Source organism: Poromitra crassiceps, assembly GCF_964638095.1.
Source record: "Poromitra crassiceps genome assembly, chromosome: 5".
Lineage (NCBI taxonomy): Eukaryota > Metazoa > Chordata > Actinopteri > Beryciformes > Melamphaidae > Poromitra > Poromitra crassiceps.
Window position 1 is genome coordinate 49771722 of NC_139642.1, and position 26609 is coordinate 49798330.

Sequence of the window (26609 nt, forward strand, 5' to 3'; positions counted from 1 at the left end):
GCGGGGTCAGGGTGGGGTAAATTCCCCGTTCTATCAATTCAGCAAAGTTAGAATTTAGCTGATAGCCCAGCCCAGGCAGACATGATCAGGGATTTAACCACCGCAGTAAACGCACTTCTGAGCAGACGTCTTGTGTTCTGCTCTAGAACCCCCAAACATGTAGTTTAGAGCCGCAGCACCGTCTTTTTGTGAGTCAGCCCATGAGATATATCAGCGGTTTTACCCCACTCGCGCGCCAGCCGTTTAACATTTTGTGGGCGTTCCCAGACATGCGGACTGTCTCTATAGGTAACCCACTGTCGAGGAGCAAGCTCTTTGTGTAAACAATGCTGTACCTAATAAAGTGATTATGGAATTATATATATTCACTTAACTTTATTATCCCTCTAAGGGGAACTTTGCTTGCAGACAGGGTTTTAAATGAAAACACAATAAATACACATAATAAAAAACATTAAAATCACTTAACAAAACCACCATACAACATAGAGACAAGCATCACTTGATGAGACCAGACAGGGAGTCAATAGCCTGATATAGTCAAATAAAAAACACTAATCTGAGAAAAATAAAAAGTAATTATAATAACACATCATTTAATGTGTAAATTAAGCAGTGTGGATTAATTACTGCCTTCATTGTTTTATTCTTGATGGCCTCAGATCAGCTGCCCTCTAAGGGGCAGAACAGGACATTTAAGAATCACATGGGCCTTCTTCACCACAAGCCTTTCAAACATGGCAATTAGTTGTGCCAGCATCTCTATCAATAGCCAGGGAGTGTTGTGTGTACGCGTAAATAAAGGGCAGACCCCAATAGAAGCCAGATAAAGAAATATATCACATATAACAGAGAGGAGTCTGTATTTGTACAATATTGATGCCTTAAAATATAATTAAAATCACTAAAGAAATCACAAAATACTTAACCAAACTGACGCTGCAGATAGTTAAACACCCCTGACATGTTTATCTAGTTAGGTAGTGGCGCGAAAGCCGTGAAATCTATTACGCACACATATCTAAATGATTTACATTACTATTTACATTAAACATAACCATTATTCACCCATCAACTAAACTAGTACTAGATAACGTCTCTATAAGTAATGCACAGTCATGTATGTTGTATAATACAGTCATGTATGTTGTATACGTGTGTCTCTTCTTACCTGCAGTTTCCCCAGCTGCAGTAAGTCTTGTCCCAGGGCCACAGATGCCAGCAGAGAGGCGCAGCCTAATAAGAGCAGGTCGCTCTTCTTCCGCTGGCTGCAGCGGCGGAGCGAGTCCTGGTAGCCCACACCTGTCCCCGGACCTGCGGGGGCGGGCCCCACACAGGTGCCTGTGCTCGACCCCCCGACACCGGGCAGCACGCCGGGCCCCAGGCTGCCCCACAGGGCGCCTGCGTCCTCCACCGCTCCGTTACTGCTGGGCTCCGGGGGCACGAAGGACCCAGGCGACTCCTCCAACTCACAGCACTCCTCTGTGGAGGAGAAAGACGGGGGATGGGGAGAGGCAGAGGTGTGAAAACGAGAAGAGTGAGTCTGACTGGTGCATGTTTGTGTCTTTGGCACTCAGCGATGCACAGCTCGCCGCGAAGGTCAAGACTCACCCATTTCATTGAGGCTGGAGAAGCCAGCAGTCATGGGCGCATGTTTGGGCGACTTGCCCAGGTTGGGGGCGCTGGACGACCACACTTTGCACCCCTCGCCTAGCGATTTCAGTCTGCAAGGAGGGAGAAATTCAAAGTGGCAATGTGTTGTGGAACAGTCAATTCTGAGACATCTAAAAAAATAACTGGCTGTTTACATTATTTACACGTAAACAAGCTGTATACATGTAAACAAGCTGTATACATACTTGTCCTCGCCACCGACGCGCTCTTTCTGGTGGGTGGAGCTCGGCCCCCAGGTGCGTCCTTTTTTCTTGCTGGTGGACAAGTCTTCCTTCTTACACACGGCGCTACGGCCCCATGTCTTACTGCCATCACTCGGTGTCACTGAGGGACGATTAAAACAAAATAAATATTCATAGAGCCCACAGGCACAAACACTCTCCCCCTTCCCCCTCTGTCTCTCCCTCACACACACACACACAGAATGCATAATGACATTCATCTCAGTTATTATTTCCACTCACATCGTATGGCTCTCAGCCTGGGTATGACCCCTGGGCTGGAAGGAGGGGTGGTGCTTTCGCTCCCCTGGGGTTTCCTCTTGTCCACACTGGGAGACGCCTGCACTGTGATCTTATGCTCAAAGCCTGCGCCCAGGACAACAAGCAGGGAAAACGAATAATGCCTTTACATTCATTCATTTCAGTCATTTGTCAAACATTTCCATAAAATACAACAAATTGTGAATGTAATCATAGACCTAGAATTTATACATTGACTTAATTTGTTACTGCCATCCCACCTCTTGATGCAATGTGTGTGTGTGTGTGTGTGTGTGTGTGTGTGTGTGTGTGTGTGTGTGTGTGTGTGTGTGTGTGTGTGCGTGTGTTTACACTGAGACAATGTGCACTGTGTTACAGCAGGTAAATGGCATCAAACTGGGAGGCTGAACATAATGACTGCAGTTCTTTGTTCCACCCACCAGAGGGCAGACTGATGCAGTTGCTGTCTCTGCCCAGCTTGAGCAATCTACTCTTCTTGAAGTGGCCCTTTCTCTTCTTGACCCGGGGTTTCTCCTGGTACATCTGGTGGATGATGATGTTGAGCTCTCGTTCTACGATGTCTATCTCTCTCTCCGCCAGCTCCTGCTCTCTCCTCCTCAGCTGCTCCTCCTGCTCCCTCTGCTCCTCTGCTGCTCGAGCCAGGGCCTCCTCCCAAGATCTCAGCTCCTGAGGAGAGGAGAGTAGAGGAGAGGAGAGGAGAGGATAGGAGGGGAGGGGAGAGAACAGAACAGAAGAGGAGAGGAGATTTTATTGAGAAAATTACAATGAGATGCGGTGTTAGCATAGCAACATAACACCTTCTGGCTAAGGGCTTGTTGCTCACGTCATTCCAATTTGCAGAAACACCTCAGGCAGACAGTGACATGGTGAGATAACTTCCTACTCAGATGTGTTATATGGCGTCAACATTTGCAGTTATTCTCACAAAACCACAGTAGACTTTCCAGTCTAAATCCAAGACAGAAGAGCTTTGTGTGGAGGACACCAAATGCAGTGAATATGTTTTGATCTTATGAGCATCTACATGCATCCAGAGTCCACATACCTGTACAGCGCTTTTCAAAAAAATATGCAAATGATAGAAAATAAGTCATTAGGTTACCAGTCTGAGCTGATAAGACCAAACTGGATCTATGAATCACATTTCCAGTCCCATTGTAGCCCAGCAGGAGAGTGTCACACCCCATCCTCACCTTTTCTTTGGCTCTGAGCTCGTCAAACATCTGCTGGATCTCCAGTCTCCAGTCCTCCTGCAAGGAGTGGAAGGACTCCAGGGGCATCTGGAACATGGCGGACTGCTCGATGGCCAGCAGTCGCATGAGGATGCTGGTGAAGGAGGGCCTGCTGTGGGGGACTGGACTCCAGCACTCTGAACAGAAGTGTCAAGAGGGACAGAGGGTCAGAAGCTCATTTAACAATGACTTAATCAACTATAGTAACAGATGAAACCACTGGATGTCTTTGAAATCATGGCTGGATTCAGGATTATTTATTATTATCTACCAAGTTTTGGTGTTCTGTGTTGAACAGAAAATATCAGCAAATAAAATATGTAAATTAAAATGTTGTTACACTTCATGATGGACCCATTCAGGTGCCAGTGTATAATAGTGAATGCCATTCAGTCACCCAGGAAGATAAACTACCATCGGGGGGACTAAGGACTATCAATATTAAGAAAGTGTATTGTAGGGGGATAGAGACAGCTCCAATTAAACTAATTAAACAGCAATTTAGTAATTTATAATAACAGGTGACGCCTCTATGAGCCAGTGGATGTCTTGGATTTGGTAGTATGCATTGGTAAATAGAACAGCAGCAATAGCACCGGTGCAGGTGAACCAGGAATGGTCAGGAATCTGGATTTTTGTGTGTGTATTTCGACTCTCCTACTAAGGGACAGGAGAACTGTGAAAGAGCAAGATGGCATGACATATGGCATGGTGGATCATGAGCCAAACACAAACTCATGGTGTTACGGTGATCTGAGCCACACAGTGATCAGCTACGCTCTGAACACCAAACCTGAACCACAATGTTCTACTACTGAACAAGAGATGGCTCATCTGAATACTGCTGCTGAGAGCGGTTTCACACCCTAAAAATACCCTAAAAATACTGTTCTCTGCAGGTAATGCTTATGAGTGAGAAGTGACAATGAAAAGGTTGAAGAAGAGACTATAAGGGTGAAGAAAATGTAAGAAGAAGGTATATTGGAGCCAAATTGATTATTTGATCTAACAATTTATTGAATATTTCCTTGATTTTGTTTATCGAAATTAACATTCATTAAAGAAAACAACTATGAAATATGAAGTGTCGTGCAATGGATTGTGTGTTTAATTGCAATTAACAATTATGATGGATTGTTGATTATTGATTGAAGATATCGGTAAGACCGATTTATTTGGAAACATTGGAAAATTACTATCTGAAATCAAAGGAAAAGTTGTTTGGGATTCAGTGGATGGCGCTTGGGCGTGGCAAACATGGACGGATGTACTTGGAAACCATACGAGCAAAATGTAAGGAGGACATGGTTAGTATGGTTAGAGAGAGAGAGAGAGAGAGAGAGAGAGAGAGATGGAGGGATGACAAAGGAGAGCTTAATGGATGAAGGAGAGGGAGAGAGGGATGAGGAGGAGAAGAGCTTTAGGAGCAGAGTGACAGTGCTGCTGGGGCGGACAAATACCGCAACAGCTACAGTACCGCTTATTAGGTATAAATTAACATATCCAGTTTTTTCACCTCAAGAAAAGAAGCTTGGGAATGAAAGTGTGCTGAGGCAAATGTAAAGTTCAAGTTGGTGTGTTTGAACAGAAGCGACCTGAACTGTAAAACAAGTAAAGAGCCTGTTAATACACAGACACAGACATAGCACCAGGATTCATTGCAAGGTGAAAAGGAGAAATAGCCCAAGACAGCACAGATGGTCTCTATACATTTGAACTCTTATTGTACCACTTAGCTTCCAGATGGAGAGTGAAAGGTAACAGCAAGTAATACTAAGTAATATTTTCTCAAACTCCCCCCCCCCCCCCCCCAAACTGGGGAGAGTTGTAGACTAGACTTCCTCTGATACATGTGCACATGTCCACCGCCAGGGCGTGAGATTCAGGGAATCCGAAGTTTTTATTTGTTTTTTTATTATTATCAGTACAGTTATTGTTGTTTAATTATGATTATGAGATTAAGAACGTTTTATTATGATTATGAGATTGAGAATGTAGCTGGACATCAGCAATGGGCAGTATGCAATATGCAATATCATAGATATTAGATACGCCCTTTAAATGTGCCGGGCTGCTGACACGTGCACTTTAATGCACAGTATTATTGCGTATTTTCTTACCACTACAGATGATTTTATGATTTTTATGAGTTGTGTATGTTATTTTAATGTGTCTGTGTCCTCTGGTACTGTGCTGTACAACAAATTGCCTCCTTGGAGGACATTAAAGTTTTCTACTACTACTACTACTACTGTGCAGTCGCCAGTCGCTTTCACCTGACACTGAGGAGTTTCACTGGCAGGACGTTGCGCATGGGAGGATCACGCTATTCCTCCCAGTTCGCCTCCCCCCCCCCGTACAGGCCGACCGACCAGAGGAGGCACTAGTGCAACCAGGACACACAAACTTAATCCGGCTTCCCACCCACAGACACAGCCAATTGTACCTGTATGGATGACCGACCAAGCCGCAGGTAACACGGGGGCTCGAACCTGCCACCCTCGTGTTGGTAGGCGGGGTCAGGGAATCTACCGCTGCACTACGCAGACGCCCAATATTTCAAACTCGGACTACTTGGAGTCAAACGGTGATTCACAAAAAGCGTTCCTGTGTCCTCCATGACGTATTTGATAGAACATCTACCAACTTAAGCCCACTGCCAAGAGGACACATCAAGATCCAAGACATTGGTCATGTGACGGATGAGAATGAAGGCAAAGCCCCAAGATTAGTTCATTGCGAGAATAACTTATCACACCCAGACGGCACAAGAGCCTATAAGTACTATATAAGTACTATAATAAGTATAAGTAGAGACGGTTGAATCAGCTGGAAAATGAACATCTATGCATCTTAAATGATTGCAAAATGTCACACACATAGCCCATCTGAAACTGTAAAGATGTGCTCTCTCTCTTTGTGCTCATGTTCTTGAGAAATGTGTTCTCCCCCCGGGACAACTTGTGAAGATGGCTTCTCCACAAGGACACGAGTATCGACTTGATGATCACCTAAAATGACCTGCTTCCTTACCTCCCAGCAGCTGAGCGAAGGGTTCTGGGCAGGTGGACGGGACGGGCAGCGTTAGCTTGTTCACGGCAACGCCGTAAGCCACCGCCAGCGCGTCGATCTCCCGGTACGGAACCTCTCCGGTCAGCAGCTCCCACAGCAACACACCAAAACTAGGAAGAGGGAGGGAGAGTCACAGAAAAACACACGGACAATGGGTTTGAAATTGCTTTGAAAGACTGTAAGAGCTTGCCGCCTGATTCTTTCTTGACTCGAAAAAATCCACCAAATTATCATTAGTTTTCAAATGCTACATAAGCCTAGCATGATCCCTATTAGCTGCAGAAATGTCTCATATTTTAGATTACAGCTGATTTTCTATTGAACAAAATCTCAAGCACACCCTAAGCTCCCTCTGTGGCTCGCCAGTCTGCCTTCTGACACACACACAATTTGACACAACTCAGGAACTTCTCAGAGCAGTGGCGTACCTCCACACGTCGCTGCTCTTGGAGAAGAGGGAGAGCTTGATGACCTCGGGGGCCATCCAGGCGTAGGTCCCCGCCGCGCTCATCTTGGTGGTCTGGTGCCACTCCCTGGCCAGGCCAAAGTCTGTGATCTTCAGCGTCTTCCCGCTCAGATCGTCCCGCTCCAACGGCTCCAGGATGAGGACTGAGGAGGGGAGGAGACAGGGAAGGAAGGGTAGAGGGGAAGGATAGAGGAGGAGGACAGACAAGCAAAGAGAAGGGTATTAAAAAAAAAAGCTTAATGTCAAGGTTGTAAGTATGTTTCAACTCCTCGAATGACATTTTTTTATATCTTCAATTAAGGGATTTTCTTAGGAATACGCTTGGTGATCAAATGTCCTTGCTGGAACTATTCAGTGTTGAACAACTACTTCATGATAACCAAGTTTCATACAAATTTATAAGTAGAGTGTACTCACTGTTAATGGAAAAGCGCCCTAAGTTAAACATACATAAATCAAAAGAAAGGTGGGAGTCATGCTTGAACACAACCATAGATCAGGCTCTGTGGGAAGATCTGTGTCGAGAAAGTGTGTGTGCCACCATTAATTCAAGGTTCAGACTTATTAATTATAATTTTCTCCATCAGCTTTATTATACTCCTCAGAAGTTACATAAGTACAATAGTGCACTCTCCGAAATGTGTTTCAGATGTGGCACAACAGAAGGTACCGTACATCTTTACATGCCACTTGGTCATGTGTGAAACTACGGCACTTTTGGAATGACTTGTGTGACACCATGTCCTGTATTACAGGGGTCTCTTTTCCTTTAGAACCCCAACTGTGTCTACTTGGCAACTTCACAGATTTGAATCTTAGTTCCAATAGTATTACATTTGTGGAGATTGCACTTGCAGTCGCAAGAAAGTGTGTAGCTTTAACCTGGAAATCACACTTCCCTCTTTCCCTGTCAAAATGGTTTTCAGAGATGAATAACTGTATACCTTTGGAGAAAATAACCTATGTTTTGAGAAATAGATACAATCAGTTCACGAACATATGGCAGCCGTATATTAGCTATATGGACACCATTAATCTGCAACTGATTGATCCAGAATTGATGTAACACACTTTAGCTGTAATAAGTATACCCAACTACTACTCTCAACACAAAGTCATTCACATTATGAAATTTGTATTGATTTCTTTGTTTGACTCTGTATTGCAGGGGTTTCAGCCATATGGTTGGAAACAACTACTGTATTGACCGTGAACTGTGGTGAGGGAGGGGCTGGGGGGAGGGATTGGGGAATGTTTTGTTGAATGTAATGTACTGTTATTTTCTTGTCTAAGTTTGAAAATAAAAAACACTATAATTAAAAAAAAAAAAAAGCAAAGAGAAGGGTCGGTGTGACGTGTGACTACCAAAATACACACTCAACACACACACATACAAGGGTCGGTAAATAGTCTCAACATACTGTAGTCAGCTGTCTACTGTAGGTAATGGACTAAATGTATTTCAGGTTAACTGGAAGCTGACAGCAGTCTGACACTAGAGGGGATTATCACATATGGTCTTTGACCCTCAGGTTCATAATCATAATCCATAACCACAAAACTCTTCTTTGAAACACTAACATGCTGTTTCTGTCAGATGTGTAAATGTAGCCGCTCTCAGTCACTAGGCCATACATGGGCAACATACGGCCCGCGGGCCGTATGCGGCCCGCGGGCGCCCCCTGTGTGGCCCGCGATGGAATTGCACCAATTTTTTTTTTTTTTTTTTTTTTTTTACAGTGCACTTGAGCGCAACATGCAATATGCACTTACTGATACTTATGCTTAAATTAACTCACTCATATTCTGGTTTATTTCAAGAAAAACATTTCGGCTAGTGGAAATTCTAATTGGCTGGTAACTTTAAAATCTAGCAGCCATATTGGCAGGTGGTGAAAAAAGTTAATTTCAAGCCCTGCAGGGAGAGCAGGTGGTGACATAGGAGTGAGTGAGGAAAAGGATCAAATATTGGTGGTTAAGACTGAATAATGACATCACAATTGTTAATTTAAAATGAGTTATTCCTCTAAACCTGGCTTCAAATGCCCCAAATTTTTCACGCTGGCGCCGTTCAGCCCTCAGCAAAATCTGGTAGCGAGGACATTTTTTTGTGGCCCTCTCTATCATCAAAGTTGCCCATCCATGGGTTACGGCATGACAATATTTGTTCGGCCCCCGGCAACAATCTGGGTTTCTCATGTGGCCCCCCATGAAAAATAGTTGCCCACCCCTGCACTAGGCCCTAGTGACTGAGAGAGCAGGTCTGAGAGCAGGTCACGTGGGGGCTGGGTTTACCCAGGCTAGTGTAAATGCTCCCAAAATACATGGGTCAAAACAGCAAAGAGAATGCATTGATTGGTTATCTGGTCATAGGGTCAACTACAGTACAGGGAAATGTGGGTAAAAGCCACTCTGATTTAGCACAAAAAAAAATACATTTAAAGTAAATAAACAACTAGTACGCTTGTTTATTTACTAGTATTTGCATATAAACATTTTGTGTTTGTATCTGTAGAGGCAACATTTCACTGGTGTTTTGGGGGTCAATAACCACACAACTAAAGCATAAAGTCCAGTTTCACACAGCTCCATACTCCAAATCCCATAAAATATATATCTCAATCAGAAAAACACATTCTACACTCAAGAACAAAATGTAAACAATGTACATGTTCAATAGTACAGTCATGTTTACAATACAGGTGTGGTCTGAACAGTGCTTCGGGTTTCTGCTATAGGGCAGACACTTGCCACAGAGAGAGAGAGAGAGAGAGAGAGAGAGAGAGAGAGAGAGAGAGTGTGTGTGTGTGTGTGTGTGTGTGTCTAAGCGACTGATTTTCATACAATGTGACAGTCCTTTGAACGTATATCCTTGTCTGAGTGCTTTTCCTGGTCAATTCTCAGCACTGGCCTCTCACCTCATATCTCTCTTGCTCTCTCTCCCTGTCTATGTCTATCTCTCTCTCTCTCTCTCTCTCTCTCCCTCTCTCTGTCTATCTGTCTCTCTCTCTCCCTCCCATGTACTTCCTTCTTCATTTCCGTGTGAGGGCTGGCTATGGAAATATTTGGAGTGTACACAGTTCACAGGCACTGGGAGCTAGGTGGGGGTTGCTGCCTCTCTCTCTCTCTCTCTCTCTCTCTCACTTATCTACAGGCATATGCAAAGGGTGGCAGGGGAAGGCAATACACACAGTGTCTTTGTTTACACACACACACACACACACGCACACGTGCACACGTGCACACACACACACACACACACACGCACACGCACACGCACGTGCACACACACACACACACACACACACACGCGCGCGTGCACGTGCACGTGCACGTAAGCCTTTCACGTGATCAAGGTGTGCCTGTCAGGCTCTGTACTCTGGTCAGCTGCTGAGACAGCTGATGTTCACTGTCATTACAAACCTTGCTAGGAATCTAGTAGTACACAACAGCACTGCACAATTAATAGATTTTTTTTTAAATTGGAATACCGGTATGTATATGAAATCTTATGCAACATATCAGTTTTAAATAAAAATGTTTCCTCTTGGCTGAAAGATGAAACATCTGTCTGTATAATGATGATCTATAGAAGTTAGATTGTGATATTCAACAAAATAATCGCAATATGATTATTTGTCACTATCGTGCAGTTCGAGTCTACATGCAAATACTGTCAGCATGCATGACAAAGAATACCAATCAAAATAAAAGGACCACTTTCAGTGACCAAGCTTATAGAGATTGTCATGTGTAAGGTGTGTGTGTGTGTGTGTGTGTGTGTGTGTGTGTGTGTGTGTGTGTGTGTGTGTGTGTGTGTGCGACTGTGCGCACACACACGTGCGGTGGAGTGCAGTCTCCAGCCTAGTGAGGGACAGTGAGTGCTGACAGTGATAATGAGCCATTGTCATGGTCCAGCCTTCTTTTCTATTCTGATACCACTGAGAGACAGCTGTCTCCTCAGGGCTCTCTCTCTCTCTCTCTCTCTGTCTCTCTATCTTTTGCTCTCTTTATATAGATTATATATCTCTTTCTCTCTCGATTAAATTCAATGTGCTTTATTGGCACAACCTTTTAAAAACAAACATTTTCCAAAGCATGAAACAAGAAATGAATCAACAATTAACCAAGATTTCAGAAAATGAATCCCATGCTTTCCCAGGTATCAGTGTGTGTTGACTGTCTGACTATTTATGTTGATGTAAGTCGTGTTTGTGAGAACAAATACAGCCGCAAAATATAATATTAGCCATTGAGGAAAAGAGCTTTTCGGGGGAATATACATTCATAAAGCACCTTGAATTGAATTGACTGACAGAATAGGATGTGCATATAGGCGACCACAGACTACAGGGGTGTGTCTCAACTCTCTGTGTTTTAAGTTCTGTTTGTGTAACCTATGGAGAACATGCACATGGGCGGGAACAGGGTGGAAACAGAGGAGAGAAAGGGAGAGAGAGAGAGAGAGCGCGACAGAGAGAGGAAAAGAGAGAGCAACAGAGAGCGAGAGAGAGTATAGTAGTGTGACTGTGTATAGTATTATTTTATTATTATTTGTATTATTTAGTATAGTAGTACAATTGTGTATTGTAAGAGTTATTACCTCCTTGCTCTATCAGTATCATACCTGATGAACTGATCATGTCCTATTTACTAATGTATCCACTGTTTACTTTGTTGTTAGATCAGTTATATCTTTTGTTGTTGTTATATCTTTTTGTTTCCTGAAACGCTTTGGCAATTTTGTTGTTATTACGTAACATGCCAATAAAGCAAATTGAATTGAATTGAATTGTTGAGAGAGAGAGAGAAAGAGAGCGACAGAGAGAGAGAGGGAGAGAGAGAGAAAAAGAGCAACAGAGAGAGAGGGAGAGAGAGAGAGAGAGAGAGAGAGAGAGAGAGAGCGACAGAGAGAGAGACACACTGAAAGATAGAAACTGCATGTTTACCGATACTGTACAGGTCGTGCGGGCAGAGATACGGCACCTGCCTGTTTACAGCAGCAGTCATGTGATCTCACTTGTCTTATTATAGACCAGCGTCAAGACGTTTCCATCACACCTCCTCCAGAACATCTTTACACAGCCTCTCAACGCCTCCTGTGCATGTTCCCTCACACCACTACCTCCAGCTTCTCATCCTGCACATCAAACAGAGATCACCATGTTCGCAGTGTAGACAACCTGAAGTGCTCTGATATAGAAACAATACCAGCAAGGGCAAAGTGCTCTGTATCACAGTAAGAAAGGAAAAATGTCCTCAAGGATATTGTGGCTTTTACACAATGCTTAGCAATGCATGTGCACTGCTGGAAATGTTATCTCAAAGTACGCGTGCGTGCGTGCGTGCGTGCGTGAGTGAGTGAGTGAGTGAGTGCGCGCGCGCGTGTGTGTGATTATTCTCATCTCAATGTACTTTGAGATAACATTTCCAGCAGTACACATGCATTGCTAAGCATTGTGTAAAAGCCACAATATCCTACAATATATATACACACACACACACACACACACACACACACACACACACACACACACACACACACACACACACACACACACACACACACACACACACACACACACACACACACACACACACACACACACAACACACACACAAGGGAGGGCAAGAAGATCACTAACCAGCTCCCTGGTTGCCGGCTGGCGTGGCAACATGCTTTATGGGAATGATCAGTGGCTTTAATTGATCAGATTGCGTGACCAAAACAACAGTCAACAACACGTTACGTTATGATCATGAACATACTGTGGCAAATTATGTTCATGTCATAGTTTGCTACAGTGTAATTAGGTTATCTGATCATTCCACTATTTATCGACAAGGATGGGGAAAAAATCTTAGCAAAATCCACTTGGTGAAATACTGTTTTATATCATAATAATAATAATGGTATAATGGCATTGTATAGTAAAGCACTTTTCTTAAAAAATCCTTTACAAACTGCTTTACATTTAGTAAAACACAAAGAGACAGTGAGATAAGAGAACCCCAATAAAATAAAATAAAATAAAACTAAATTTTTTAAAAAGCAAGGAGGATGAAACCAAGAAGAAAAGGAAAAGAAACGGTATATGACCACCTATCCCTTCCTCTCCGCCCCCGCCCCTCCCCTTACACTCCCTGGGCCCGTTCCTGCGTCCTTGGACCCTGACCCTGGCTGAGTGTTGAAACGTCAGTGAGTCACTGTTTAAACCAAGAGTAACTGACCTGACTAATGATCCTCCACACTGGTTAGTCAGTCAGTTCAACACAGGTGACACATTAGCCTACAGTCTGCTGGGCTCGTCTTCCACCACAGAAGAGACTCAAGCATGTATTGGTATGATGAGAGAGTGTGTGTGTCAGAGATGCTCACAAGTCATTTTTTGCAAGTCTAAGTCAAGTCTCAAGTCTTTGAGGAGCAAGTCCAAGTCTCAAGTCTTTGGTCACAAGTCCAAGTCAAGTCTCAAGTCTCTTATGGATGAGCGTTCTATCATCTGCTGCATGCCATCCAGTCTGCTTAGAACACTGCATAGCTAAAACCAAGGAATTCAAAGCATGTACTGTATTATTCTCACTCCTTTATCTATTAGAATACATTATCAGCATTGATTGGATGACATCAGTATAGATTTCCTTAATGTTAATGCACCAATTTTTTTTAATAAAAAATAAAGATTGTTCACAAGTCCCAAAACTCAAGTCCAAGTCAAGTCTCAAGTCTTTGAGGACGAGTCTCAAGTCAAGTCTCAAGTCACTGTCAGTGAGACTTAAGTGCGACTCAAGTCCAAGTCCCAAGTCCAAGTCCCCATCTCTGGTGTGTGTGCGTGTGTGTGGGGGGGGGGAAGTGTATATTTAGGGTAAGTGGAAAAAGAAACACTGGAGCGTGGCCGATTAGCCAGATGAATAAACAGTTGAAAGTGACCTTCCCTAATTCCCATCATGTATTGTGGCCTGTTCTTCTTGCTTCAACCACGTGCTCTCTCTCAGCTTACAGTGACCTCTAAAAAGTCGCTGGCGGAAAAAACAATCCAAGCTCACACTCAGTTACCGATAATGTTACAGGGAAAGTTTTGGGGGCTCTGCGATTTCCGTTTGTCTGACTGAGATGATTTTACTGATAACTTTTTGCACCTGGGTTAAAAAAAAACAAAAAAAAAAACTGAACAATATAACTGTTGAAATCATAAAGTTCATAGAAGTATGTCACTGTTTCCTGGTGGGAATTTATGAGAAATAAAGTAATCAAGTCTAACAAATTCAGCGTGCATGGAAAACTGCATGATCACACTGTGGCCTCAACGATCCAAATGAAATAGCTGTCCCCCAACACATAAGTGGGCAAGCTCTGCCCCTTTCCCCTGAAGATGAGGAAGTCTTTGTTTAAGCTGTAATTCCTCGAATGGCCACTTGAGGCAGAACTCAGAAGTCCCATCGTTCCTGTTAAAATGCCCCACTTTGTAACAGTAATTAAACATCTTTACAGCCTGGGCCTTAACACACTTTTGGTCTATATAGCTAATGTCACCTTTTCATAACAACTGCATCGGGGTCATATCTTATATAACTCGCCCGTTTGGAGTAAAATAGATGATAGAAAAGGGGGTGATTGACAGATCGCCTGTCCAGTGATCGCGCAGCTTGCCGATCATGGACCAATAGCAGGCGGAGCTGCGGCTCTGGGAAACTCCCATCTCACGTGAGCTGCGGAAGGACTCAACCCATTCCCTCCCACTCTGCTGACAAAAAATCATGATGGTGACGGCCAACGAATCAACTCCAAACGGGAGACCAAACTGAATGGGATAGCTTTGTCCATATTTTTTAGGTCAGTGATAAAGACCCACCCTGGGTATAGGACCAGAGGCCGCTGCATGTATTTCTGTATTTGACTTGTGTTTCTCAGTGCTTGAACTATATGTTGCTACAGAAGGCCCTTATGCACTCTGCAATGGATGTGATTTAAAATGTAGCAAAGTACAACAATACAAAAAAGAATCTGCACAATTTGTAGCAAATAAATGGTTATTAACTGGGGCATTATATGGTTTCGCAACTTTTCTATTTTGTGAAGTACAATACTGTACGATTGTTGCCCAATACTGTAATTGCTGCTCTTATTACTGTACCTGCAGTAAATGTAAGGAGTTACTTCCAGCCTGGCTCTTACAGTGTGAGACAATATAAAGGTGCTTTGTTGAGAGATGATGTAATGTACAGTAATAATAAACAAATGCAAATCAGATTACGCCACACACCATGCTGACACACCACTTCTGATTTCATTTCCTTTTTGTCCTGATGCCACTTCAAAGTTCCAGTGAAAGAGGTACTGTGAGCTGGGCGCTGCGGCGCGCACGCAGACAGCTCCACCGCTTCACTTATGTTGCTTATATTATTCTGGCCAAGGTCCAGTCCTGTCTGTGTGCTGTGTCATTAAGTTGTTGTTATGGTAACAGGGCCAGAGGTCACACGCTGAGAATCTGAAGCTGGGAAAGGGGAGCGTCCCACAGAACGGTACCCTCATGCCCCTATATGAAGTCTCCTTTGTCCTCTCCCTCCTGTTTTCTTCAGTCTAGGTATATCTCTTTCAATGTTATTTTAATTCAGTTGGTTGCTTTATTGGCATTACATACATTCTAGCAGTTAGAATTTACAGCAATCAACAGAACAAATTGTGAGATTGGAATTATACGGTTCTATAAGACTTTCAGATCATCTTTAAATGTTAATTGACGCTTGTGTGGTGTTATTTTTCAGGAGCAACCTCTTAGTATAAAATTTTTAAAGGTAGAACTATACAACAGTTCTTAGCAGATGGTATGTCAAATCGTTGATGCTCAATACCTCTGAACTGTACTCCACCCACACAGATTCTTATATACAACTCACATAACATACCTTACAACAGTCTACATTGAGTAAAGATACATAATTTCCTTGAATGTGTGACAGCACAGCAGTGAACACATTTGGCAGCTCACATCACACCCTGAATGTTCTCACCACAGAGATAGGGATGTTTCTGTGGAAGTTTCTCTCTCTCTCGTCGCAGTTCCAAAGAAGGACAGCATAGCGTGCCTGAATGACTACAGAGTAGACGCATTGCTTTGACATCTGTAGTCATGAAGTGCTTCAGAAAAGACTCATCCCGTCTTTTCTCAAACCAATCACAGACCAATCACAAACCAATCGACCAATCACAAACCAATCACAGACCGCCTTCTGGACCCGCTACAGTTCGCCTACAGCGTCGTGGACTTCCGGAAACACCCAGCCTCGATCACATCCCTCATTATTCATCAACGATGCAGCCGCAAAGGTGGCGGAGTCTGCTAAATCTCTGGGTACCACCATCATGCCATCATGTCATAAAATGATCTCACCAGAGGATGTTCTTCCTCAGACTGCTCGGGAAGATGAACATCTCCTCGAAAGACCCTACAGAGCTGCCATCGAGAGTGCTCTCACCTCCTCTGTCAGACTGTGTGGTACCTCACATCCTCTGCCCACACCAAACACAGACTGTCTGGTGCTAACAGCTTGCCAGCTCACAGGCCAGGAACAGGTGCCTGTGAGTGTTGTGTGTGTGTGATGCTAGATCCAGGAAGCAGACTACAGTAGGACCCATCGCACCCGGCTCACTGCCCCATCTGGCCACCAGGACCACCAGACAGTCAGACACCTGAACAGTTTTTCCCCTAATGCCATTACTCTCCTCAACAGCCCATCCTAGCTCCTACCTCATCCCACACACACTGTATGGGACGGCACAAACTCCAACTATGGACCCAAGGCCAGGACTCTAGCATACTTAGTATCCATGCTGTGTATATATTATTTGTGATTATTCTCTTATGTTTCTTATTTGAATTTTACTTAACTTAGTGTGCTTTATTCTGCTATTTTCACGTTGTACTGCGCTGCATCACCTAGTCAATTCCTGTGTATAGTGTACATTTGGGCCACTACAGAGATTCTGATTCTTTCTCTCTCTCTCCTCCCTTTCCCCCTCCCCCCTCTGTGTCTTTTCTCACCCTCCTCCTCCTTGTTCCTCTCTGTATGAGAACAGGTGTAGCCTGCAGGGTGGAACAGCTGTTGCCGTGGCGCCAAGTCAGCGAATCAGGTCCCATGCTCCAAGACCGTACCCCCCCACCCCCCCATCCCTCACCCTCCTATAGAGTAAGTGCTAGCTCCCTCTAATGCCTCCCAGCTCCCAGTGCCTACCTCCTCACCCACTCATCCACCCCCCCCCCCCCCACACACACACACACACACACACACATACCTGCTGGTTCTGCTTCTGCAAAGACACCAGCCCACCTTAGCACCAGACCCCACCGTCTCCAAAAGTACGACAGATATAGCAACCGGAGCTGCAGAAGTGGCCTGGCTGGCTGTGTGTTGTGTACCGGAGAGATGCAGCCCCGTGGGAGCCTGCACAAAGAGAAGCGAGCAGCCAGCCCCTCGCCCCCTCAGGCCCCATCTCTGTTTCTACATCAGCAAAGATCAGAGAAAGTCCCCCCCCCCCCCGCTAAGACTGCGACTCCTCATCCACACATCCCGTCTTCAACCCTCATCGTCCCCTCCCTCCCTCCCTCCCTCCCTCCCTGTCTGTCTGTCTGTCTGTCTGTCTGCCCATCCAGCTGTCGCCAGCCTGGCTGCGATCGGCTCAGACTACAACACACTGGGGAGAGGAAGAAACGCGATGGAGAGAAAGTGCAGGGGGGGTAAAAAAGACAAGAGAGTAACTGAGAGGGAGGTAGATTGTGTGTGTATAATGTGGAGGAGGAGGACGAGGATGGGGGATGATGAGGAGGAAAAAGGTCTGAGGAAGAGGCGTGGGGGAGGGGAGACGGAAAGATGAGAGATGGAAGGAGGCAAGACAGGGAGGAGAAAAAATGACAAGAGGGGGAGAAGAGGGGAAGAGAAAGGAGGGCAGAAGAGAAGAAGGAAGTGGCAGGAAGAGGGAGGAGAAGAGGGGAGGATGGAGAAGAAACAGAGCGAGACGCGGGATGAGAGAGAGAGAGAGAGAGATGGAATGATGAGTGGATGAAAAGATGCAGCTTTGTAGAGGTAAAGAGAGAGATGACTGGAGGCAGAGCTTTTGTCATTTTCCTGGCAGCGCACACTCATGTCTTTGTAGCTCAATAGTGTCCCTATTTCTCTCTGGCTCTCACACATCTCTCTCATATCTTGAGTATGGTTGGGTACCGAAACCCGGTAGCGCTATGGTACCGGTACCTTTACAACCGTATTACCGGACCGAATTGCAATGCAGATTTAGGTGCGTTATGTCGGTACTAGCTGCAGAGTGAAATATCCGGCCTCCGGTGCTCCGACAATGGCGCCGCACGCACCTTCACTAATATTATTGTTTGGAGTGCACCGCTTGATATCCTCTTTCAATAATAATAATTTAAAAAAGCTTTAAATCAACTTTAAATTTACCTTAATACTTAAAGTATCGGTTCTGTTTTAAAAGTATTGTTTTAGCACCGGTATCGTAAAAATACGAAACGATACCCATCCGTACTCTTGAGCGATAAAGCAACTAAGTATCGTAAAGCAACTACACACTGAAACACTGCTCCTGAATATGCAAAGAAGAATTTCACAATGTATAAAATGAATACACACATCGCTTTAAAGCCCCAATCTAGAATTTTTGGAGGTATTAAAGTCCTCTTGTGTTTTATTTGTTTGCATAATGTATTGCATAATTTTGTCTTGTGCTTGATAATTGATGAGTTAGATCTATAGCGGGCTTTTCACACTATACTTAACCAGGGTTAAGTGAGTCTCTTAGCCTGGGGCTAAGGAAGCTGTTAGCCCCAGGCTAAGAACGCTAAGCCTTTCACACACATGCACAATCCTGGAACACTCCAAAGTGGGCTAACCCCGACTTCAGCTGGGGTTAGCTTAGCTGGCCCTGCTCTGGAGCAAGAACACAGAATTAAGATCAAAGATGGATGCCGATCAGCAAAAGTTCTGCCGAGCAAGTCGTGCACATACCATTGGGTCTCTTTTCCATTCCCATGTTGATACGGAGGTTCTACTGACTACGCTCCCATGTCATTGATACCCCGCCTTGGCTCTACTTGTAGCACCACAGGCCATTGGGGCTCTAATCCGGAGCCGCGCGGTGGCACAGTTTCACCCTGGAGCCACTCACTTTGTCTGCACACAAACGCAGCTGCCAGACTCGTGTGACCAGGCAGCCTGTCTCATCAGAGATGGAGGTATTATATCAGGCGGCTTTCTCTTGTCTCTTTTTGCGTGGAGTGTGTGTGCGTGTGCTGTGGAGAAAGCAGGTACTTAGCGTGTGGAAATTCACAGAGGTTTGAGCGTTAAACTCATGAGAGATTCTCAGTTTTGTGGTTCCTTGATTCTGACGAATTTCACATAGTCACTGATTTTGTGTGAGATGACAGCAAAAATATTGGGCTATTTCTATTCTTCACATTCTACTACATCTCACCATTGATGTTCCCGTTTCTGTTCTTTCTATTTCTGATGCAAACCGGCATCAAAACCACACGGGAGAAAACAACTAGCTCACTTGTTTCCAATGCCAATCATTTAATTCAAGGATTTTCTTGAATCGTGTCACTCTCTGAACAATTAATCTAAATTTGATCGAAATCGCAATATGGCCTACGGCAATTTTCAAATCACAGGAGCGCACAATGTGTGTTCAAGGTGAAATGTGTGTCAAAATACCATTTTAAATTAAATATGGTCATGCTGCAGAGATGTCCTGGCCTACACATCATATTCTACAGACTTGGAAGATGGAAAGCTATTCTCATCTATATATATTATAAAGATATAACATAGTCACTGTAATACAGTACATCAAAGAGCTGAGCACTGTTGATGTACCGGATATCAGCATGGCTGTGATTCGGTCAAAGATAAGCACAGCTTATATTATATATGTATACAGTATATGTATATATATATATATATATATATATATATATAGCTGATATTAGGGCTGTGAGTCTTCACTGGCCTCACGATTCAATTCGATTACAATTCATCTGTCAACGATACGATTCGATTCCACAATGCATCACGATGCATTCTCGATACAGCTCATAGTATCGCAGCTCCAAGTATCACATCCTCAATTTTCTATATTATTACTGGACATGGCTACTTTTTCATCAATTAATACAAGCGGTCAGAAATACAACTACATTTTTTATTTAGAAAGTGCTTTAAAATCTGAATGTCAACATATATTTGAAACATAAACGATTCGACGATTCATCTGTCCACGATTTGATTCGATTCCACGTCCGCATCGCGATGCATCTTAAAAACGATACAATTTGACACTCGTGTGATATTGCTTTTATACAACAGTTGTAAATTCATCAATACGTAATTTGAGACAACAGATGATTTCTGTCTGTTTGTTGTCTCCGTTCCTCAGGATTGCACAAACGCTACCGAGTGTTGCCAAGCGAAGCCACAGGTCAACTTTTTCCCGACTGCAACTAGCTAGCTAAGCTACTTTGAGATGATTTCAGCTTCCCATTCATATATATAAGATAATTTTTTGGGCATTTTTGCCTTTATTTAGATAGGACAGTAGGCAGACAGGTGGGGAGAGAGAGAGGGGATGACATGTGGCAAAGGACCTCGGGTCGGATTCAAACCCGCGTTGGCCGCGCGAAGGACCAAGCCTCCGTCGTACATGTGCCACCAGGTGAGCCACCAGGTGAGCCACCAGGTGAGCCACCAGGTGAGCCACCAGGTGAGCCACCAGGTGAGCCACCAGGTGAGCCACCAGGTGAGCCACCAGGACGCACTTCCCATAATTAAGGTCAAATGTATCCATATCGCTGTGGCTACTAGGTGCACATACTGTACGCAGCCTAATCGTTACATTAGAACAGCTGTGAAGCAGAGTGATACACACACACACACACACACACACACACACACAGTGAAGCGTCCTACTGCTGTTATACTGAATATCAGCACTCATGGAATGCCTCTCGTCCAATCAAATCGCTCGGCCGGAACTAACTGCTGTATAATGTATTAGACAACATGACAGCATGTTAACGTGTATACAGAAAGTGTCTCCAGTAGCTGCTGTGAACTGTGAATAAAACATGACATTGTGACGCTGCCTCTTGGCTCTGTGTGTCTGGCATATTCATGAAGTGTCCTCTCGACTTGACTTGACTTGACTGTGATAGTGGGTGGAGGGCTCCTGGCTCGGGGGACACCCGGTGCCTTCTCTGCTTGGCCTGACTCCCCTCTCCCCGTGCCAGGCTGCTGGCTGGTAACAATACTGCTCTAACAGCAGAGTCAACAGCCACCATGCACGCATGCATGTAGGCACACGCGCGCGCACGCACGCACGCACGCACGCACGCACGCACGCACGCACGCACGCACGCACGCACGCACGCACGCACACACACACACACACACACACACACACACACACACACACACACACACACACACACACACACACACACACACACACACACACACACACACACACACACACACACACGGTAGGTGCCAATGTTCTCTGAGTGTGTGTGGTGTCCCTGAGTGTGTACCATCATGACAACTGAAATGCACAGCAGTGTTGTGACTGTGCTGGTAGAAAACAAAGCACAAAGCTACTGTATACCATGTCAGAGGTTCGAGGGGAGTCCGTGTTATGTCAGAAAACTACCGCTAGGAAATGGGAGAGAAATGTATATAGACTGTTATTCTTTTTTTTAAATAGCCTATAATAAGAAAGAAGAGAACCGTTGTCGGGCTGGGCCATATGGACCAAAAATCATATCTCTGTATTTTTAAGCTGAATGGTGATACATCCCTGTATTTTCTACGAAGTGGCGAAATGTTCAGCTGTAAAGTCAAAGCCACGTGTGAGATGTCACAAGAACTTTTATTAAAACTAGACTGTGATCAAAAGAAAAAATGCAAAGATAGGGTTTCCTTCGCTGACTATTGGTGCTTTCGCAAAATATTTACACAATGAGATTTTTGATAAATAATAATCAGTAATGTGGATAATGACTAAGTAAAGCCAAATAATAGAACAGCTACAGTAACAGTCTGGTAAATTCAGAAAATGACATCACTTCACTGTAATGCAGCCTTTAAAACCAGGAGAAGACAACACTTGAATGCTATATCACATTATTACGATATCCAAAATCTAAAATAATATCGATATAATGCCCAGCCCTGAACAGTTGCATACTGTATTACATCATTTTGTTCTGTGATTGATTAGTTAGGTCTAGGAAAGCTCATTCTTTGTCAAATGAACTTGACTTAAATACAAATCTGTTTCCATCGCTCCAGCCAAGCCTTTCCTGCTTGTTACACTTAACGTTCTTCATCATCTCTTGACTTCTACAAAGCTAAAGAGTCAGTCAGTCAAACTGAGGTCAAATTCAGGAGAGGATGAGGAAGAAGCCCTGTCTGTCGATGGTGTGTGATATGAATCCCAGAGACCATTTAGAGTCAAATAATATTATTTGGTGAATATTTTTAGCATGGCGGGTAATGATCTTGTTGCAGCAGGCCACAATGGCAGAATACACTGAAGTACAGTATATGTCTGTATGAAAATCAAGATGTGACAAAAAAATCCTCATGAACATATGAACTTTGACCATCAACACGAAATCCAGCAAATCCCCGCTCCTGCTGTGTACATGACCACTCCTGCAGATCCACATCATTATGGATCATAACTCCATCATATGACGTCTTTCATATAAAGTACAGGAATACGCAGCCCGCTGAAGCGTAATGTGTGTCAGTATGCTGCTTGGCAGGTCCACAGAGGCTGTGGAGCTGCAGTGCAGCACACAGAGCAGGGAGGGACTCAGCACAGCTTACTGGTAGCTGCTGGCCTCCTCTCATCTGTTTATTGACCTGTGGAGAGAGTCACCACAGTGTGTGTGTGTGTGTGTGTGTGTGTGTGTGTGTGTGTGTGTGTGTGTGTGTGTGTGTGTGTGTGTGTGTGTGTCTGTCTGTGTGTGTGTGTCTCTGTCTGTCTGTCTCTCTCTTTCACTCACTCACTCACTGACTGAAACTCAGCAGTATTCTCTTCTAACAGTGAAGCAATACAAACATCTGTTAGCAGCTCGGCTCTGTTCACACGGTGCCAGAGCGCTGAGCCAAGTCCAAGGCCTTTTAAACACTCCACCCTCGGATCCTCGTCTACTGTACTTCCACGTCACTTTGCGGTTTCCTACATTTCCCAGAATGACTTTCACCAGCCCTCAGAGATCATCATGGCCTGGACCTGTTCCATTCAGATGTGGGTTTTATATGTTGGCGGAGAGAGCAGTAGCAATAGCGATAGTAACAGTAACAGCAGGACAGCGAGAGTTTTTCCAGTAGAGAAAAGCGAGAGTTGAGACCCTTACTAAAAACACATGTATCGTGATTGCAATGCCTTCTGGTATAATACTAAGGCAACTGTCAGTGGAGAAATTAGTATCTATTTGATTGTTCTATGATGGATTTATCCATGTATGAATGTTAAATGCTGGTTTACCACTGATGTTTTACACAGTTGGCAAATGTTCTCCTATCAAACTTCATGTCATCTAAGTTTGGTCAGTTAGACAGAAATGAAGAAAATAGACTAAACAACAAAATGGCCCCAAAAATTCTATGTACTCTAGATCTCCGATAACTTTTTTTCACAGTGTTTTAGGGGCTGTTCACACACAGCGTTTTTTTCCCCAATTAAATTGCCAGTGCACTTTTCTCATGAAAAACAATGGGAAGCAGCCGCAAGGCACACAGAAGGCTTTTTCTCATCGGAGAAAAGAGTTTTCAAAAGTTGAGAAACGTTCAACTTTTCAGAAAAGCGCCAGGTGACGTGAACCTCTTTTTCTCAGCCGATGACGTCGGAGACGCTGGCCGTTCCCATAGCAACAACAACTATGGAGAAAGGGAAAGTGCCGTGCCGGTGGAGAAATAGGATATTGTAATCAGTGACTTTATGTTACTGTAACAGTGATCATAAAGGCGGTACGGATTATACTGGACATGTACTGGAATATATCTGGTAAGCCTTTGCTTGTTCCAAGACACTGTATTGTCTGCTAGTAGAGCTAACCAGCTGATCACTGAGCTAGCAGCTGCTAAGCTAACGTCAGGTGAGGTTGTATTTCTCCTCCCAACAGGCGCTCCAGGCAGTACTTTTTCCATGCAAAGAAATGCTACAGTATGTGTGAACAGCCCTTAGGGTGGATCTCTGTAAGAGGCAAAAACAAAGAGAACTCAGTGAACTCTTCTATGGTCGGGTCACTCATCATTATCACTGGAGTTCACATCATTTAAATGATCATTTATCATTTGAATAGACTGACACGCTCCCTCAGGGTAATATGCATAGAACTAGAACATGACAGTTTCATTCAGCTATGCTATATCTATTATCTATTCTGACCCAGGCTGTCTTTATCAATTAGAATTTGTTAGCGGTCAAATTAGCACCTAATACGCTGCAGATGCTGATCTCCATATGGTTACATCTTTATATAATCTGTGTATTTCACTGAAGAGTCAACTTCTACTTGAAGTGTATTGATACAGTATAACGAGGTGGACAGTACAGACAGACACACACAGATAGTGAAGTGTATTGATACAGTATAACGAGGTGGACAGTACAGACAGACACACACAGATAGTGAAGTGTATTGATACAGTATAACGAGGTGGACAGTACAGACAGACACACACAGATAGTGAAGTGTATTGATACAGTATAACGAGGTGGACAGTACAGACAGACACACACAGATAGTGTATTGATACAGTATAACGAGGTGGACAGTACAGACAGACACACACAGATAGTGAAGTGTATTGATACAGTATAACGAGGTGGACAGTACAGACAGACACACACAGATAGTGTATCGATACAGTATAACGAGGTGGACAGTACAGACAGACACACACAGATAGTGAAGTGTATTGATACAGTATAACGAGGTGGACAGTACAGACAGACACACACAGATAGTGAAGTGTATTGATACAGTATAACGAGGTGGACAGTACAGACAGACACACACAGATAGTGGCGAAATGTTAGCCTCCATCAAGAATGTTTAGCCTTGATCTCTAGCTGGCTCGCCGAGACCGCCGCTCAAACTGACCCTACGCTTCTCTCCACAACCGCGTTCATCGCTCCCTCCCTCCCTCCCTCCCTCCCTCCCCCATCCATCTCTCCATTCCTCCACCCAACCAAACCTCCAGGGCCTATAGCCTACTCTCCATTTCTCTACCCATCCATCCTTCTCCACTCTGTCATTCAAGGTCTCCAGTCGCATCCCCCCCTCTCTCTCTCTCTCCCTATCTCTTTCCCTCCCCCCTCCATCTCTCTCTCCCTCCCTCTCTCTCTCTCTCTCCCTGCCGGCCTTTGCGCCCCCTCCCCCTGCGGTGACTCCTGCCATTGTGAGCCCTGCTCTCGCTCTGTCTTGGGCTGCTGTGTGAGAATGGGGTCATTGTTGCTCTGTTGCGGTGTGTGTGTGTGTGTGTGTGTGTGTGTGCATACATACAGTATGTGTGTGTGTATGTGTGCGTACGTGCACGTGCGTATATGTGTGTCTGTGTCTGTGTGTGTGTGGGAGAGAGAGACAAGAGTGTGTGCTGCTCTCTGCCCTAGCGCCAGAGTGTCCTGCTGTCCAACCTCCATGCCCACACAGGCCGACTACACACTCACATGTGTATACTGTACGTACTATGCAGTGAGCCTGCAGACATGCTCTCTGAAACACACACACACACACACACACACACACACACACACACACACACACACACACACACACACACACACACACACACACACACACACACACACACACACACACACACACACACACACACACACACACATCACTCATCACTCACACAAACACAAACACACTTTATTATCTACCTGGAAAAGATGCAAGCAAAATACAGTAAACACATCCATTGTTGAATCCACACACACGCTATGAAATACTTCAACACTCTCTCTCTCTCTCTCTCTCTCTCTGGTCATATAGCTCACACTAGTCCAGTTAGTTAGTCACAGTCTAGTCCAGTCCTCCACCACGCTGTCTCTCTGAGGGATTAACAACCAGCACTGGCCACAACTCTAATCCTTTCCTCAGCAGACTCACTCATATATCTCTCTCTCTCTCTCTCTCTCTCTCTCTCTCTCTCTCTCTCTCTCTCTGTACGCACGCACGCACGCACCTATACCTAGGCTATACGTGTAAGTAGCACTTATGTGTGGTGCATTTGTTGGTGTCATGGTTACTGCTGTATTGTAGTCCACCTCAACGAGCAAAAGAAGAACTGGAGAAATGCTACTTTTCCAACGTGCTTTAAATGAATTCAAATACTCTGCAAGCAAACAGTATACTTGACAGTCCTGCTTCAGGACATCGGGCTCCCACTATTCACAGTGTTGTTGACTGTGTAAACATGGCTTCCATTTGAAGTTACGCCAGTCAAAACAGCAGGTAATGTCAACTCCTCTCTGGCCTGATTGTGTCTGTATTAAAGTCTCTGTGTTCACACAGCTTACCGTCACGTTTACGAGCTGTGGATCTAAGGAGAGGACACAACACAAGCTGATCA

At 44.4% G+C, this 26609-nt stretch overlaps 1 protein-coding gene across 1 annotated transcript in view; it reads right to left on the reverse strand.

Moving 5' to 3' along the window:
• Nucleotides 1-26609, reverse strand: part of map3k10 (mitogen-activated protein kinase kinase kinase 10) — a gene marked incomplete at its 5' end in the record, with an annotated part of 35425 nt that overhangs the window by 2619 nt on the left and 6197 nt on the right. The window contains 8 exons of the mRNA XM_083637931.1: nucleotides 1172-1482; nucleotides 1612-1724; nucleotides 1860-1998; nucleotides 2139-2261; nucleotides 2597-2843; nucleotides 3371-3546; nucleotides 6443-6591; nucleotides 6910-7090. Of these exons, the coding sequence (XP_083494057.1) occupies nucleotides 1172-1482; nucleotides 1612-1724; nucleotides 1860-1998; nucleotides 2139-2261; nucleotides 2597-2843; nucleotides 3371-3546; nucleotides 6443-6591; nucleotides 6910-7090 (1439 nt within the window). The remainder of the gene's footprint in view (nucleotides 1-1171; nucleotides 1483-1611; nucleotides 1725-1859; nucleotides 1999-2138; nucleotides 2262-2596; nucleotides 2844-3370; nucleotides 3547-6442; nucleotides 6592-6909; nucleotides 7091-26609) is intronic.